Here is a 14,954-nt window from a genome sequence, read left to right as displayed (position 1 = left end):
AACTTAGACTTGTAAAAAAATTTAGATCTAAACTGAAATTCAGATAAGAATTGGATAATTTTCAGACTGTTATTTTGTGAATTGTAACTTCCATTAGAAAAACGTCCTAGCTTACTTTGTACTCTTATGATCCAGGGGACATTTTACGGTTCCTTTGTATTTAACTTAAACTAAATGTGAAAATAAACATTTTTAAAGCTTTCAAAAATCATATGAATTGACATATTTATGTGCCAAATTGATTTCTAAAGTTTGTTCTATTGGAAATTGCCCTTTTCAGACCTAATTCTTAAAATATTTTCATTCAGTTGCACAGTAGCAACTGAAAAAACATTTTAGTAAAGTAAGAAAAATCGTAAATTCATTAAAGTATCATATAACCTTTCCTTAGATATTCTGTTTGTTTAAAGGGAAGAAGATAATTCTTAGTAATGGTTTTAGATAGGTAAACGAAACATTCCTACTTTTTAATTTTTTTTTAATGTTTATTTTTGAGAGAGAGAGAGAGAAAGAGAGTGTGAGTGGGGGAGGAGCAGAGAGAGAGGGAGACACAGAGTCCAAAGCAGGCTCCAGGCTCCCAGCCACCAGCACAGAGCCCGAAGCGGAGCTAGAACCCACGGACCATGAGATCATGACCTGAGCCGAAGTCGGACGCTTAACCAACTGAGCCACTCAGGCGCCCTGAAACATTCCTACTTTTTAAGATGAATGTTACAAAAAAAATCTCCAAGCTTGGGTTTTGAATAGTGAAAAACATATGAAATTGAAAGAAGGCTACAAATACAAACTACTTTTGTTTTACTCACTGGCTCACAATTAACGTGTATGTATATTAAATAGCCTTGGATTTTGGACATAATCTACCTTTATCAAATTTATTCAAGTTTATGTACTTGACTTCATCTGACTTCGTTAGGAGTTAGAAAAACTTCATAGGATCATTGTGCAGTTTTGAAAAAACAAAAACTTTTCTTTAATGAAATTTAAAATTGGTTTTTGAAAACAGCATATGTAGATTAAACATGTTTTTATACGTGAAACATTTTAAAAATATGGTAGCTTTTTTCCTTTTGGTTTTGCATTCATTTTCAATCAACCAGTGGATGTAGTAAATTAATTTCTTATTTGTATTAGTAGAAGATTAGAGAATTGAATTTAATGAACATTTTTCCGTTTTGAAAAATGCAGCTAAAATTGCCTGCTACTTGTTTCCTTTTTCCTTGGCTTCTTAAAATGACATACTACCATTTGCCACAATTTATAACAATCACATATATTTGAACTGTGGTCTCTCAAGTGCTGATGTAATAGAAAAAACAATTTTTGTATGCCTACTATGTATAAGTTTGCATGTGTAATTATTTTATGTTTGTATTGTTCATTAGTCTATTTAATAAAATAGAAAAGTAATGTATTTTTTTTAAATCCTTTTTTATAGGTATGTTCACATATGATGAATCTACAAAATTGTTTTGGTTTAATCCATCCTCTTTTGAAACTGAGGGTCAGTTCACTCTGATTGGTATAGTGCTGGGTCTGGCTATTTACAATAACTGTATACTGGATGTACATTTTCCCATGGTTGTCTACAGGAAGCTAATGGGGAAAAAAGGAACTTTTCGTGATCTGGGAGACTCTCACCCTGTAAGTCTGGCATTTTTTATTTGATCATTTAGCTTTATTTAAAAGCAAAACTATAATTTATTTAAAAAACTACAGTTTTCATTTGGAATCAGTTTCACTTGTTAATATTTATACCTAATAAGTTAAAGTTGTTTTAACCTGTTGCAGTACCATGAATACCTAAAAACTCAGGAAATTTATTATATATTACTTTCAGCAAATAGGTTTTGTAAAATTGATTCTGTAGAAAAGGGTTTTTAAACATTGTTTGTTTTTTAAAACACATGAGATTGCCACGTGAAATCAGAACTGCTCTGGATAAGGGGCTTGGTGGCTACAGTTAGTATATTGTTTCTGCCTCGAATCCCTTCCTCACTATGAGACACCTGAGGTTCACTCATAGAGCACAGTGTGAAATCCATTGCTAAATTGATGCTGTGGTTTTCTCAGCACTGGATGGGACATACCAGTGACTGACAGTCTTTCTTTATAGTAAACTATTTGAGGGACAAGAAGGATACTTCCCTATTCTTTAGTCTTTGTTGTCATTTTTTTTCCCCAAGAAAAATGATGCTAACTTATAATTTATAGCTCTGTGGTAGCCTAATTTGTCATTTCTGGTTGTTAGGTCCTATATCAGAGTTTAAAAGATTTACTGGAATATGAAGGGAATGTAGAAGATGACATGATGATCACTTTCCAGATATCTCAGACAGACCTTTTTGGTAATCCAATGATGTATGATCTAAAGGAAAATGGTGATAAAATTCCAATTACAAATGAAAACAGGAAGGTAATACATGTTTTTATATCATCATTGTCTTTGTCTCTTTATTAACAGAGTTTTAAAGCATATATACTTGTGATAAAGAAGTATCTAAAATAGTCCATACAAAAACTCAAGAAATCAAATACTCAAGTTCTTTTAAATGAAATAGCCCCAGTTTTCTGAATCTTGGATATAAGCTGGTATGAGAGCACATAGTTAGGCACTAAACCCCTTTTCAAGAAAGGGGGCAGGAATAGTAGATAGTGAGTGACACATTATGGCCATAAAACATTTTATAATAATGTAACTTGATAAAATATTATAATGTCTAAGTTAGGATCCACTTGCCTTTTATAATTTGGTATAACAGCTTATGTATCTAGTAAAACACCCACATTTTTGCTGAACTGGATACAGTAGGCAGCTTCCTAAATATTCTAGCACAGACAACATGAGGCTTCCTGGTTTGCTCAAATCCGGTACATTGTAGTTGTTAGGTTTTATAAATGGATGTATACATGGTTTAAATGTGTCTGTGTTTGTACACTTGGTTGAGGGAATGTCAAAATTGCATTAAGGCCCAGCTTTTATTTTAAGTCTGGTTTAATACAGTATCAAATTTGAAACTTACGTGTATAATTAGTTTACGGGGGCTTTTTATAGTTCAGTATTTACTATTGCAAAAAGTTGTGAAATTGTTAAAGGTACAGGCATACCTCATTTTATTGAGCTTCACTTTATTGCATTTTGCATATGTTGGGTTTTTTACAAATCAACTATGGAAACCTTGTGTCGAGGAAGTCTGTCAGCACCAATTTTCAAACAGCGTTTGCTCACTCTGTGTCACATTTGGTTAATTCGCATTTTATTTCAAACTTTTTCATCATTATTGTACTTGTTACGGTGATCTGTGATCAGTGATTAAGACTTGCTGAAAGCTCAAATGATGGTTAGCATTTTTTAGCAGTAAAGTATTTTTAAAATTAAGGAATATACATTGTTTTGGACATAGTGTTATTACAATCTTAATAGACTACAATATAGTGTAAACATTACTTTTATATGCACTGGGAAACCAAAAAATTCATTTGTCTTGCTTTATTGCAATATTCACTTTATTGCAGTGGGCCAAAACTAACCACGATATCTCTGAGGTATGCCTGTATTTTCCTGTATATGTATAAAGTTTGAATCTTTAAAAATATTTTTGAGTGTTTGTTCTTTCTTGGGGAAAATGAAAACAAAACTAAAAGCTATGCAGCTGAGTAGCTTGTTATGTTTTGTTTATATAGCATATTATAAGAAGTTCTTGTGGTTAATGTTTTCTGCAGGAATTTGTCAATCTCTATTCTGACTACATTCTCAATAAATCAGTAGAAAAACAGTTTAAGGCTTTTCGGAGAGGTTTTCATATGGTGACCAATGAATCTCCCTTAAAATATTTATTCAGACCAGAGGAAATTGAATTGCTTATATGTGGAAGCCGGGTAAGAAAGCAAAAAGTGTCTGCAAAAAATATATTGATTTATTGTTTGTAATGATGTGTATATATTAAGACACATTTTCTTGAATTTGCAGAATCTAGACTTCCAAGCACTAGAAGAAACTACCGAATATGATGGTGGCTATACCAGGGACTCTGTTCTGATTAGGTGAGGTGTTTAATTCTTAAAAAGAAGATTTAAATTCATCAGAGGGTGTGTACTTTATGCTTTAGGTCTTCATCTCTAGGTATTACTTCCCAAATAAGCAAACTCACAAATTCTCAATCTATAATATTAAAAGTGTATTTGTAATATAATCACTAGTTTTCATTGTTAATCTTATGATTTATTTCTTAAGTGTTTTATGTAAGTCACATGTTTTCTTTGGCATTTGGGATATAAGTTATCTAATATTCTTAATGATTTTGATTAGCATGTGCTTGCTGCTGGTTAGAAAATAATGAAAATAGAGCTACCATCTCTGAATGTTTCTCCTTTCTTTTGAACTCCCTATTTGTGAACTGTTTCTTCCCTACTTATATGAAGCACCTTATATGATATGTTACGTTCTTTTATTTAATCTTTATGATAATATGCCAAGATACGTATTAATGTTTGTTCTACACCTGAAGAAACTGAACCCCAAATTTTCACAGAAAGAGGCAAAAATTTCCAACATTATCTGCTTCCAGTCAAGCAATTAGCAATTGCTAATATTTCCTTTTCTGTACTACGCTATTCAATCTTAAAAGGCATAGGCTTTCTTCCTCGCACAGATTGTTAGAAGAGCACGAAGATGCTTCTTTGGTGCATCTTTGGGGTGGGGTAAGGTGAGAAGGAATGCAAACATAACTTCCTGGAGGTTGTCTCTAAAGGTTATTCCTGTAAGACTCCAATTTGTGGACACCACAATGAATATCAAGTATAATTAGAAATAAATAATATTTTATGTTAAATTATTTTCTTCTGTTATTTTGTTCTTCATCCTGGTGTGCAGGAGGCTACTGGTATTTCCTCTTTTTAGTACACCTTAAGTCATTTCTAGCAGCAGTATTGGAACTTACATACTCTAACCATTGTTCTTCTACTACTTGAAGTTTCAAAATTGACACATGAAAGGTTTGAGATATGGTGATGAAAAAAAAAACGGCGCTTATGAGTCACAAGGAGTTCTCAGTAGTATCTCTGTTAATGACAGTGATCACAGGATTTTGTAGCCTTAGTGTTTCTCTGAGAATAGTTGAAAATACCTTGTGTGTTCTTTATGGAGAAATTATTTTTTAAATTAAGGTTTAATTTGATTTCTAGCTTCTATAATAACATAATCCCTACTTGATACATATCTTAAGGTCATAAGTTAATGTGTGATTTGAAAGGCAGGTGAAAAGACAACAGGTTCCAAATCATTCTCACAGTTAATGGTATTCTAAATCTTTAAACAAAATTCAATTTCTTATTTTGTCAACCTTAATATGAAAATATTAATTATTAAATAGAGTCTACAACTAGTAGGAAGTTGAAGACAGAATAGTAATGATAAGGGCAACTGGGTGGCTCAGTTGGTTAGACGTCTGTCTGACTCTTGATTTCAGCTCAAGTCATGATCCCAGTGTTACGGGATGGAGCCCTGTGTCAGGCTCCACGCTGAGCCTGTGCCCCTCCCCCCACTCGCACTCTCTGTCTCTCAAAATCAATAAACTTTAAAACAACGAAGTGTAAAAATGTTATCTCACAGGCAAGCTTTTGCATATATGTTTTCCAGTTGCTGATAAGACTCTCCCTGATTTCATTTGACTACTAAGAGACTTAGAGATATCTTTTTAAATGCCCCTTTTTACTCTTGGGGTGAGGTGAGAGGTGGGGACTGCAGTTTTCTTTTAATTGATAGTTTTCCGTTTCAAACGCTTGAGCAGATTCAGATTTGATTATCCTCTCCCCACAGTTCTTGTGATTCATTTCATTGAATCTTTCAGTATTATATCAGCCTTTGTTTCTAGGTAAGCCTAACTTAGCTGTGGTCTGTTAGTTTATAAATATGGTGCTCTGTTTATTTTATTAACCTTTTGTTAAGATTTTTTGGTCTGTATTCATAAGGAATATTGACTGATAATATCCCTTTGTTGTACACATTTATCAGGTTTTGCTACCCTCACATACTGATTTGAAAGAGTACTGTTCTTTATTTTCAGAAATACTTCTGTAAGATTGGTATTTTTTTCTCTTAAATAACTTTGTTCAAATTCACCAGTGAGACCATCAGGGCCTGGATATTTCTTTTTCAGAAGGTTTTTTGTTTTTTGGAATTTTTTTTTTATTTTGTTTTGAAATAACTATAGATTTATTGGAATTTTCTGTTAAACTACAGGTTGGTCCCCCATACCCTCCATCACTTTCCCACAGTGGTAACATTTTGCATAACTGTAGCACAATATCAAAATCAGGAAATTGATATAGGTTCAATCTACAGACCATGTTCAGATTTCATCAATTTTTCAGGCACTTATTTATATGTATGTGTAGTTCTGTGTACTTTTTGTCACATTGTATAGATGTGCATAACCACTGTCATAATCATAATGCACAACTTTTTCATCACCAGAAGTGTGTCTCTTGCTATCCGTTTGTATGCATATTCCTACCCCTACAGCATGATTCCCTTCAGATCCATCAAAGTTGTTACATATATCAACAGCTTATTCCTTTTTATTCCTGCATAGTATTCCATGGCATAGATGTACCATATTTGATTTAACCATTCAACTGTTTAAAGGACACGTGGTTTGTTGTTAGTATTTGGCTTTTAGGAATAGGGCTACTAAACATTTAGGCACAGATTTTTACATGAACATAAGTTGTCGTTTCTCTGGTATAAATGTCCAAGAGTGCAATCTTGGGTTATATGATAAACTGCCAAATTATTTTCCAGAATTGCTATACCATTTTACATTTCCCTGGGCAATATATGAGTGATCCAGTTTATATCATTGCCTGCATTTGGTGGTATCAAAGATGTTATTTTGTTCATTCTGCTGGGTATGTTGTGATAGCTCGTGGTGTAATTTGAATTACTCTAGATGACAGTGATGTGGGATATCTTTTCATGTACTTATTTACCATCTGTATATTGTTTTTGGTGAAATATCTGGTTATTTTTACTGTTGAATTTTGAGTTCTTCATATATTCTAGTCCTTTCTGAGGTATGTGCTTTTCAAATACTATGTCCTACTCTTGTAGCTAATCTTTTCATTTTCCTTAGAGAATCTTTTGCATAGCAGAAGTATTTAATTTTGATGAGCTTTGATTTTTCATTTTATGGATCATACTTTTTATTTTTTTAACATTTTTATTTATTTCTTGAGACAGACAGAGCATGAAAGGGGAGGATCAGAGAGAGAGGGAGACACAGAATCTGAAACAGGCTCCAGGCTCTGAGCTGTCAGCATAGAGTCCGACGCAGGGCTCACACTCACAGACTGTGAGATCATGACCTAAGCTTAAGTCGGACGCCCAACCGACTGAGCCACCCAGGCGCCCCTGGATCATACTTTTTGTCAAGTCAGACCTAAAACTCTTGGCCAGCCTTAGGTCCTGAAGATTTTCTTTTTTTTTCTTTTTCCCTAAAATTTTAAAGTTTTACATATTATATTGAAATCTGTGGTCCGTTTTAGTTGATTTTTATATGTGAGATTCAAGTCAAGATTCTCTTTTTTGCCTGTAGATGCCCATTTGTTCCCATACAATTTATTGAAAAGCCTATCCTTCCTTTCCTGAAGAACTGTTTTTTCATCTTTGTCAAAAATCAGTTTGTAATGTTTGTCTGAATCCTGAATTCTATATTCTCCCTTGATCTGTGTGCCTATTCATCCCTCTGTCAATACTACACTGTCTATTAGTATAGGTAAATAGTAAGTATTAACATCAGATAGAGTGCTTACTCCAATTTTAAGTGAAAGATTTCTTGCCTTTTCCATATGTTAGCTACTCTGCTTTTCCCTATAAATTTTATATTCACTTTGTGCCTACAAAAAAACCTTGATGAGATTTTGATAGGAGTTAACACTGAGATCACATTGGGGAGAAATGACATTTTTACTGTTGACTCCTCAGCTATAGTATAGCTCCCCATTTATTTTTTATTCCTTTCATCAGTATTCTGTATTTTCAACATACACATTTTATACATGTTTTGTTTGATTTATCCTAAATGTGTGATTTCCTTTGTAGTGATTGTAAATGGTGTTTTTATTTTTTTAATGGTATTGTATTTTTAATTTTTGTTTCCATATGTTGGTAGTATAGTCAGATGTAATTGATTTTTTACATGTTGGTCATATATCTTTTGATCTTGCTGAACTCACTTATTTTAGAAGGGTTTTTTTTTTTTTTTTTTTTTTTTATTGCGATCACTTGGGGCCTTCTGTGTAGATAGTCGTGTCATCTGTAAATAGGGATAGTTTGTGCTGCTTCTTTTTAAATGTTTATGCCTTTTATTCATTTTTCCTGCCTTATTATGCTGCCTAGAACTTTTAACACAATGCCAAATAGGAGTAATAAAAGTGATGAAGACCTTGCCTTGTTCTCAGATTTAGGAGAAAGCATTTATCTTTATTAAGCTTTATATTAGTGTAGTAAGTGCTCTACAAATTCAAGGAAGCTCCCCTCTGTACCTTGCTTGTTGAGTTTTATTATATATAGGCTTTTGGTTTTTGTCAGATGCTTTTTCTCTTGGTTGATATAATAACTTTTCTTTATCCTCTATTTGATATGGCACATTACATTAATGGATTTTCCATTATTGAACCACCATTGTGTATCTGAGTCATTTCCATTTAGTTATTGTCAAATTGGACTTGCTAATTGTTTGGTGATTTTTGTGTTTAAGTTCATGAGAGATACTGGTCTGTAGTTTTGGTGTTTTATGTTGTCTTGGTCTGGTTTTAACATCAGGGTTAATTCTGGCCTCATGATTGAGTTGAAAAGTGTTCTGCTCTCTAGGAGAGGATTGTGTTCAAGTGGTACTAATTATTTCTTAAATGTTTGGTAGAATTCTCCAATGAAACCATCTTGGCCTAGAAATATCCTTTTTGGGGAGTGTTTTAATTTCAAATTCAGTTTGTTTAATGTTTGTAGAACTGTTAAAGTTTTTTTTCATATTGGGTGGGTTGTGATAGTTTGTGTTATTCAAGGAGTTGATCCATTTTATTTTTAAGTTGTCAAATTTATGTGTGCAGAATTCTTAATATTCCCTTTTTATCCTTTTGATGTCTGCAGATCTGAACTGATCATACCCATTTTAATTCCTCATAGTGATAATTTGCTTGTTTTTCTTTTTTGAACTTGTTAGTCTTGCTTGAGAGATTTGTTGAATTTACTGATTATATTGAAAAGCCAGCTTTTATTTCTTTGTTGTTTTCCTGCTTTCAGTTTCATTGATTTCTGCTGTTTATTACTTCCTTCCTTATTTTGGTTTAGTTTGCTCTTTTTGTTCTAGGTTATTGAGGATAGAAACAGTGATTGATTAGAAACCTTTCCTCTTTTCTGATGTAATCATTTAGTGCTTTAAATTTTATTCTCCCTCACCTTTGCTTTAGCTGTATCCCATATTCTTAATATGTTTGATTTTCATTTTTTTTCCCTATGTATTTTTTAGAATTTATTTTGAGACTTTTTCTTCAGACATTATTTAAATAAAATTATGTTAATTTCCAGTGTTTTTTAATATTTTCCTCTGTTACTGATTTCTAGTTTGATTCTTCATAATAAGAGAACTTAATCTTCGTGGCTCCCCAATGCTTTTGAATTTGTGAATTCTGTGTTGATAGGTGGAATGTTCTATAAATGTTGATGTAGATCCTGTTCATTGATGATTTTGCAGATTTTCTGACTATTAGTTGCTCAGAGACAAGGGTCTTGAATGCTCCATAATGGTAAATTTGTTCATTCCTCCTTTCAGCTCTATCAGTTTTTACTTTATGTATCTTAAATATTTTTTGATTGGTGCATACACTCTGAACCTCAGTACGTCTTCTTGGTGGATGTCTTCTTGGTGGATTGATCCTTTACCATTATTAGGTGATGTGCCTCTTTGTCTCTGCTGATTTTCTTTACTCCCAAACCTACTCATCTGTTAATCTTCTTTAACACATTTTTTTGTGCGTGTGTGTGAGAAAGAAAAAGAGAGTGCATGCACATGTGAGCAAATGGGGGAGCGTCAGAATCTCAAGCGGGCTCCATGCCCAGCATGGAACTCAGTCTCAACCCTGAGGTTATGACCTGAGCTGAAATCAAATTGGACACTTAACAGACTGAGTTACCCAGGTGCCCCAACACTTTCCTTTTAATTAAACTTTGTATTGTGAGATCATGTAATTTGGCATATAGTTGTTAAGAAATCACACAGACCCTGTGTGTACTTTACCGTGTTTCCCTCAATGGAAGTCTTTATAAAACATTAGTATAATATCACAACTAGAATACGGTTAAGATACAGAAAAGTTCTGTCACCACAAGAATTCCTTCTGTTGATCTTTTATATATAAGTCAGTCACACTCATACCGTTACCCTGTCCTCACTCTAGTCCCTAATCCCTGACAACCACTAATCTATTCTCTGTTTAAGTTTGTCATTTCAAGAATGTTGTATTAAGTGAATCACATATAATGTGTCACCTTTTGGGATTGGCTTTTTTTACTCAGCCTTGAAAGTCATCCAGATTTTTTCACTATCAATAATTTGTTTCTTTTTATTGCCGAGTAGTGTTTATTCCTTTGCTATGGATTTACCAGTCTTTTTAACCATTTGCTTGTTGAAAGACTTCAGACTTCAGAAAAGCTTCTAAAGCCATTATGAATAAAGTTGCTATGAATAATCATGTGATTTTTTAGGTAAACATAAATTTTCATTTCTATGATAAATGCCAAGAGTGCACCTGACTTTTTTTTTTTTTTTTTTTTTTTTTTTTTTACTGTTGAGTTTGAGAGCTCTGTGTGCATATTCTAGATTTACTACTTTATCTTTCCTCCAGTGAATTACTTTTTTCACATATGTCAAAAATCAGTGGAGCATATTTCTGTAGGTCTCTTTCTGGTACGTGTCTTTCTCCTTTCGCCTTCATGTATTTTGAGGCTCTGAAATTTGGTGCATGTCTTTTTTCAGTTTTTAACATTTTTCGTACATACCCATTTAGAATCATACGTTATTGGTGGACTGGTCTTTTTATCATTATATAAGGTCACTCTTTGTATCTTGAAATTTTCTGTGCTCTGAATCTAATATGAATATAACAGTTCCTATTTTTTTTAAGTTTGCATGATATCTTTTTCTGTCATTGTACTTTCAACCTGTTGCTGAATTCAAAATGAATTTCTTAGAAATAGCACAAAGTTTGTTTTTTTTGTTTTTTTTTTTTTTTAGTCTACTCTGTCAGTTTGCCTTATAATTGGCAAATTTAGACAGTTCATATTTAAGGTAATTACTAATAGGTTAGGGCTTACATCTACCATTTGTTTTCTGTTCCTCTTTGTGATTGCTTGTTTCTATCTTTTTGCCCTCCATGGATTATTTAGTTACTTGAGCATATTTTAAGATTCCCTCTTGATTTACTTTTAGTGTTTATTGGGGTATATTGTTTATATAGTGTTCTTCCTGGTTGCTGTGATATTACACTGTACATATGTGAAAGTGGATAACATCACTTCCAGTGAAGTGTGGAAACCTTGCTTCCATTTAGGTTTCTTTCCTCACTTTTAAAAATTGTCTTGACTATTAATGCTGTTACAATTTTTGTATCAGTCATCACATTTGACTTACAAAACTCATGAGAATAGTATTCTGTTGTATGTTACTTACATTTCTTCTGTCATTTCCATTCTTCTTTCCATTTGCTTCAAGAGTCCATATTTTGTCACTTTCTTTCAGTCATTCTTCAAAGACAGGTCTATTGATGGCATTTCCTTTTAGTTTTCCTTTGTCTAGGGATGTCTTTACTTCCCCTTTATTCCGGAAGAATAGTTTTGTTTAAGCTTTTTGAAGTTTGTTCAGCTTCTTGAATTTGTGGGTTTGTGTCTTTTGCCCAACATGGTAAGGTTTTGGCCATTTCTTCAAATACTTTTTCAGCTCCAATCTCTTTTTCTTTCTGGGCCTCTAATAATTTGATATTGTTCCACATGAACCTGAGTTTCTGTTGTTTTGTTTCTCTGTTTTCTCTCTTGTTCGGTTTATTATTCTCTGTCATCTTTACTATTGATCCTATCTGGTATTTTTCTCTTATTGTATTTTTCAGTTCTATAATTTACATTTAGCTCTTTTTTTTATTATTATTATTTTAACTTCTGTTTCTTTCCTGAGATTTTTCTATTATTTCACAAGTGAAACATTTTGTAGGTTGTGGTTCCAGTGACATATTTAGTTTTCCAGAGTTGTGGCACTATTCCTGTCTGCTTTATTTATATCATTCCATGGGGGCTCCCAATACATGATGGTGTTGTTTGAGGGGGCTGAAATGAGCTGCTTCACCAGGCCAAGTTGCGTGATGTCTTAGGCCCATGGGGCTGGAGAGCTCTTCCTGCGGATCTTTGTTAGCGGATCTTTCAGTGTACTTTATTCTCTATAGAGACATCATTCTTGTGTGCGCGCGCGCACACACACACACACACTATTCTCTCTCTAGTAACAGCTCTTTTTAGTGTTTGTGATTTTTTTCCTGTTGCTCATTACTTTTAAGTGGAATGAGTTTTGTCATATTTGCAAGAGGGAGAGATAGGCCAGGCAGCTTTTCATGCTTCAGGAAGGCTCTGTACATTTTACTTTTGCAAAATGATAAAAATATATACATATATGTATATGTATATATGTATGATCTTGCATTTTCTGAAACTTACCTATTCTACTCTTCCCATTTATTTGACTTTTTCTTGTTTGTTTTTTTTTCTTGATTTGGTCAATTTGGACCTATGTCCAGCAGTTTCTCCTCAGTTTAAAAAAGAATTTTAGTGTTCAAGAGCTTTAAAGGCCCAGACCTTTCACTGTATCATGATCCCTTGTATTGGATAACTCTTTGAGCTGCTATTCTCAGACTAACATGTGATTTCCAGTGGGTTGGTGTTTTTGAGGTCCCATTGTTCTCAGGCTGTAAGAAATGCAGTTGTCTTCCTTGTGCTTCTTCACCCACTGACACCGATACCAGCCAGGTCTTGTAGTGTCAGTGGTGCTCCTTTTCACTTACACGCAAGGATTTATGGGGGATATCTTGTTACCTAGTTTTATAGGTGCTCTCTGTAGGTCTTCTCTTTTGTCATCCACTTAGTTCTGATTTTATGGGAGAGATTAAGATTAGGAAGATTGGAAAGAAAAGCAAAAACAAAATAACTGTTTCTGCCACCATCATTGTCCCAAAACCTCCTATCTGTCTCTCTTCTAATTTTTAGTATTCTTGCCTGAATCCGTTGTTTCACTGGGGGTTGCAAAATGGTGATTTAGGAAAAAAAATTTTTTTCTGTTCATTCTCCATATATACCTGCCATTCTTTTTCCTCATCAATGGTTGCTATTTGATTACCTTGAGAAACAGTTCTACTGAAAAGGCATAATAAAATGTATTAAATATTTTAGAGTAAGGAGTTGATATAATTCAGTGATGACAAATGAGTTTGGATTTTAATTGGTGGGGTGAATTTGTTTTGTTTTTTGGATTTTTTCTGAATATTGTTATGAACTCATGGACTTTTATATGTTGAGTGTGTTTCACATTCATTATTCTTAGTGATATTCAAACAGCTTAGTTTTGGTATGCTTTTAACATCACCTCATTACATTTTGAAATTTTTAGGTCACCCTTGAGCATTCTTAACTCGAGGTCTGAAATAAGCCATTTTATAAGAAATCGTATGGCTAAATACTATCATTGGGTGAAAGCAGTATAGATTATTAGGACATAGTGTTTATTTCTAACCTTTTGCTATTAGAAATAATGTGACAGTGAATCATCGTACATGGATTATTCCATATGTATGTATGGGTATCATTTAATTGCTAAAAATGGGATTGTTATATCAAATTGTAGATACATATGTTTTTTTGCTAGGTAATGCCAAATTCTCCTTCACAGTAATTGTAAAGTTTTGTACTCCCACCAACAATATATGAGTATCCCTTTTCCTACAGTTTCCCAAATCCAGTGTGGTGTTTAAACTCTGATGTTTACCTGTCTGCCAGTTAAGAAATGGTAATTTGTGTTTTCCTCAATATGTATGAGAATGGGCATCTTTTCTTGTACTTAGGAGCTATTTGTATTCTTTATAGTCTTACTCCTTTTCCTGCTCAGTTATTGGTTATTTTCTTTGTTTTTAGAAACTTTATATGTTAGATTAGCTGTTTAACCCTAATAAATTTGCAAATACATTTTTACGAGTTTATCTTTTGACTTTGCTTAGGTTTTTGTTTTTGTTTTTGTTTTTTGCCAAGTAAAAGCTTTTATGTTTATGTAGTTAAAAATAGTAATCTTTTTCTGTATTCTGCTTTGGTGCATATTTCTTTAGGTTTTTGTTTGTTTTTTTTGTTTGTTTGTTTTTTGTGGGTTTTTTTTTTTTTGTTTGTTTAGTTTTTTAAATTCATTTTTCTTGTTCTTTTGTTTCTGATCTCTGTGTCCCTAGTAGAAATGTTGTTTATGCTGTTTCTCCTTTGGTCACCTTATATATTAACCTTCTGTTTCCAAATTTATGTGCCTATTTCTTGAGTATGTTTGAGTATTCCCATTTCTGTTTCAGATTTGTTCATTCCTGATCTTTGTATTTCTGATTAATGGTGTTCTTTTCTATCTTCATATTGGAATGTGGGAATTACACAGTTTGCATTCTTCACAACTGAATTTTTCAAGAATACATTTTTTTTGCTAGGAATTTAGCTTCTTATTTGTTATACTTGTTTCATAATATCTTTATTTGGACTTTGGAATTATGTTTTTCTCATTTATGTTTCTATTGGTTGGATTTTTCTGACCTATTAGTAGATCTCATGGGGGAGTAGAGAGAAGTTTTGGTGGCTTTAGTGGTCTTTTGATCGAATAGTCCCTCTTTTGCTG

The 14,954-nt window shown here is 33.1% G+C and overlaps 1 protein-coding gene across 11 annotated transcripts in view; it reads left to right on the top strand.

Annotated features, from left to right (window-relative positions):
• The window catches only part of UBE3A (ubiquitin protein ligase E3A), a 92,914-nt gene that overhangs the window by 70,487 nt on the left and 7,473 nt on the right, over nucleotides 1–14,954 (top strand). For all 11 annotated transcript variants that reach the window (XM_045058952.1, XM_003986902.6, XM_045058948.1 and 8 more), the window contains 4 exons: nucleotides 1,439–1,644; nucleotides 2,252–2,416; nucleotides 3,724–3,879; nucleotides 3,971–4,044. In XM_045058952.1, the coding sequence (XP_044914887.1) occupies nucleotides 1,439–1,644; nucleotides 2,252–2,416; nucleotides 3,724–3,879; nucleotides 3,971–4,044 (601 nt within the window). The remainder of the gene's footprint in view (nucleotides 1–1,438; nucleotides 1,645–2,251; nucleotides 2,417–3,723; nucleotides 3,880–3,970; nucleotides 4,045–14,954) is intronic.

This window comes from Felis catus, chromosome B3 (assembly GCF_018350175.1).
Source record: "Felis catus isolate Fca126 chromosome B3, F.catus_Fca126_mat1.0, whole genome shotgun sequence".
NCBI classification, from domain to species: domain Eukaryota; kingdom Metazoa; phylum Chordata; class Mammalia; order Carnivora; family Felidae; genus Felis; species Felis catus.
The sequence above is the reverse complement of the archived record's forward strand: the minus strand, read 5'-3'. Positions and strand labels throughout refer to the sequence as shown.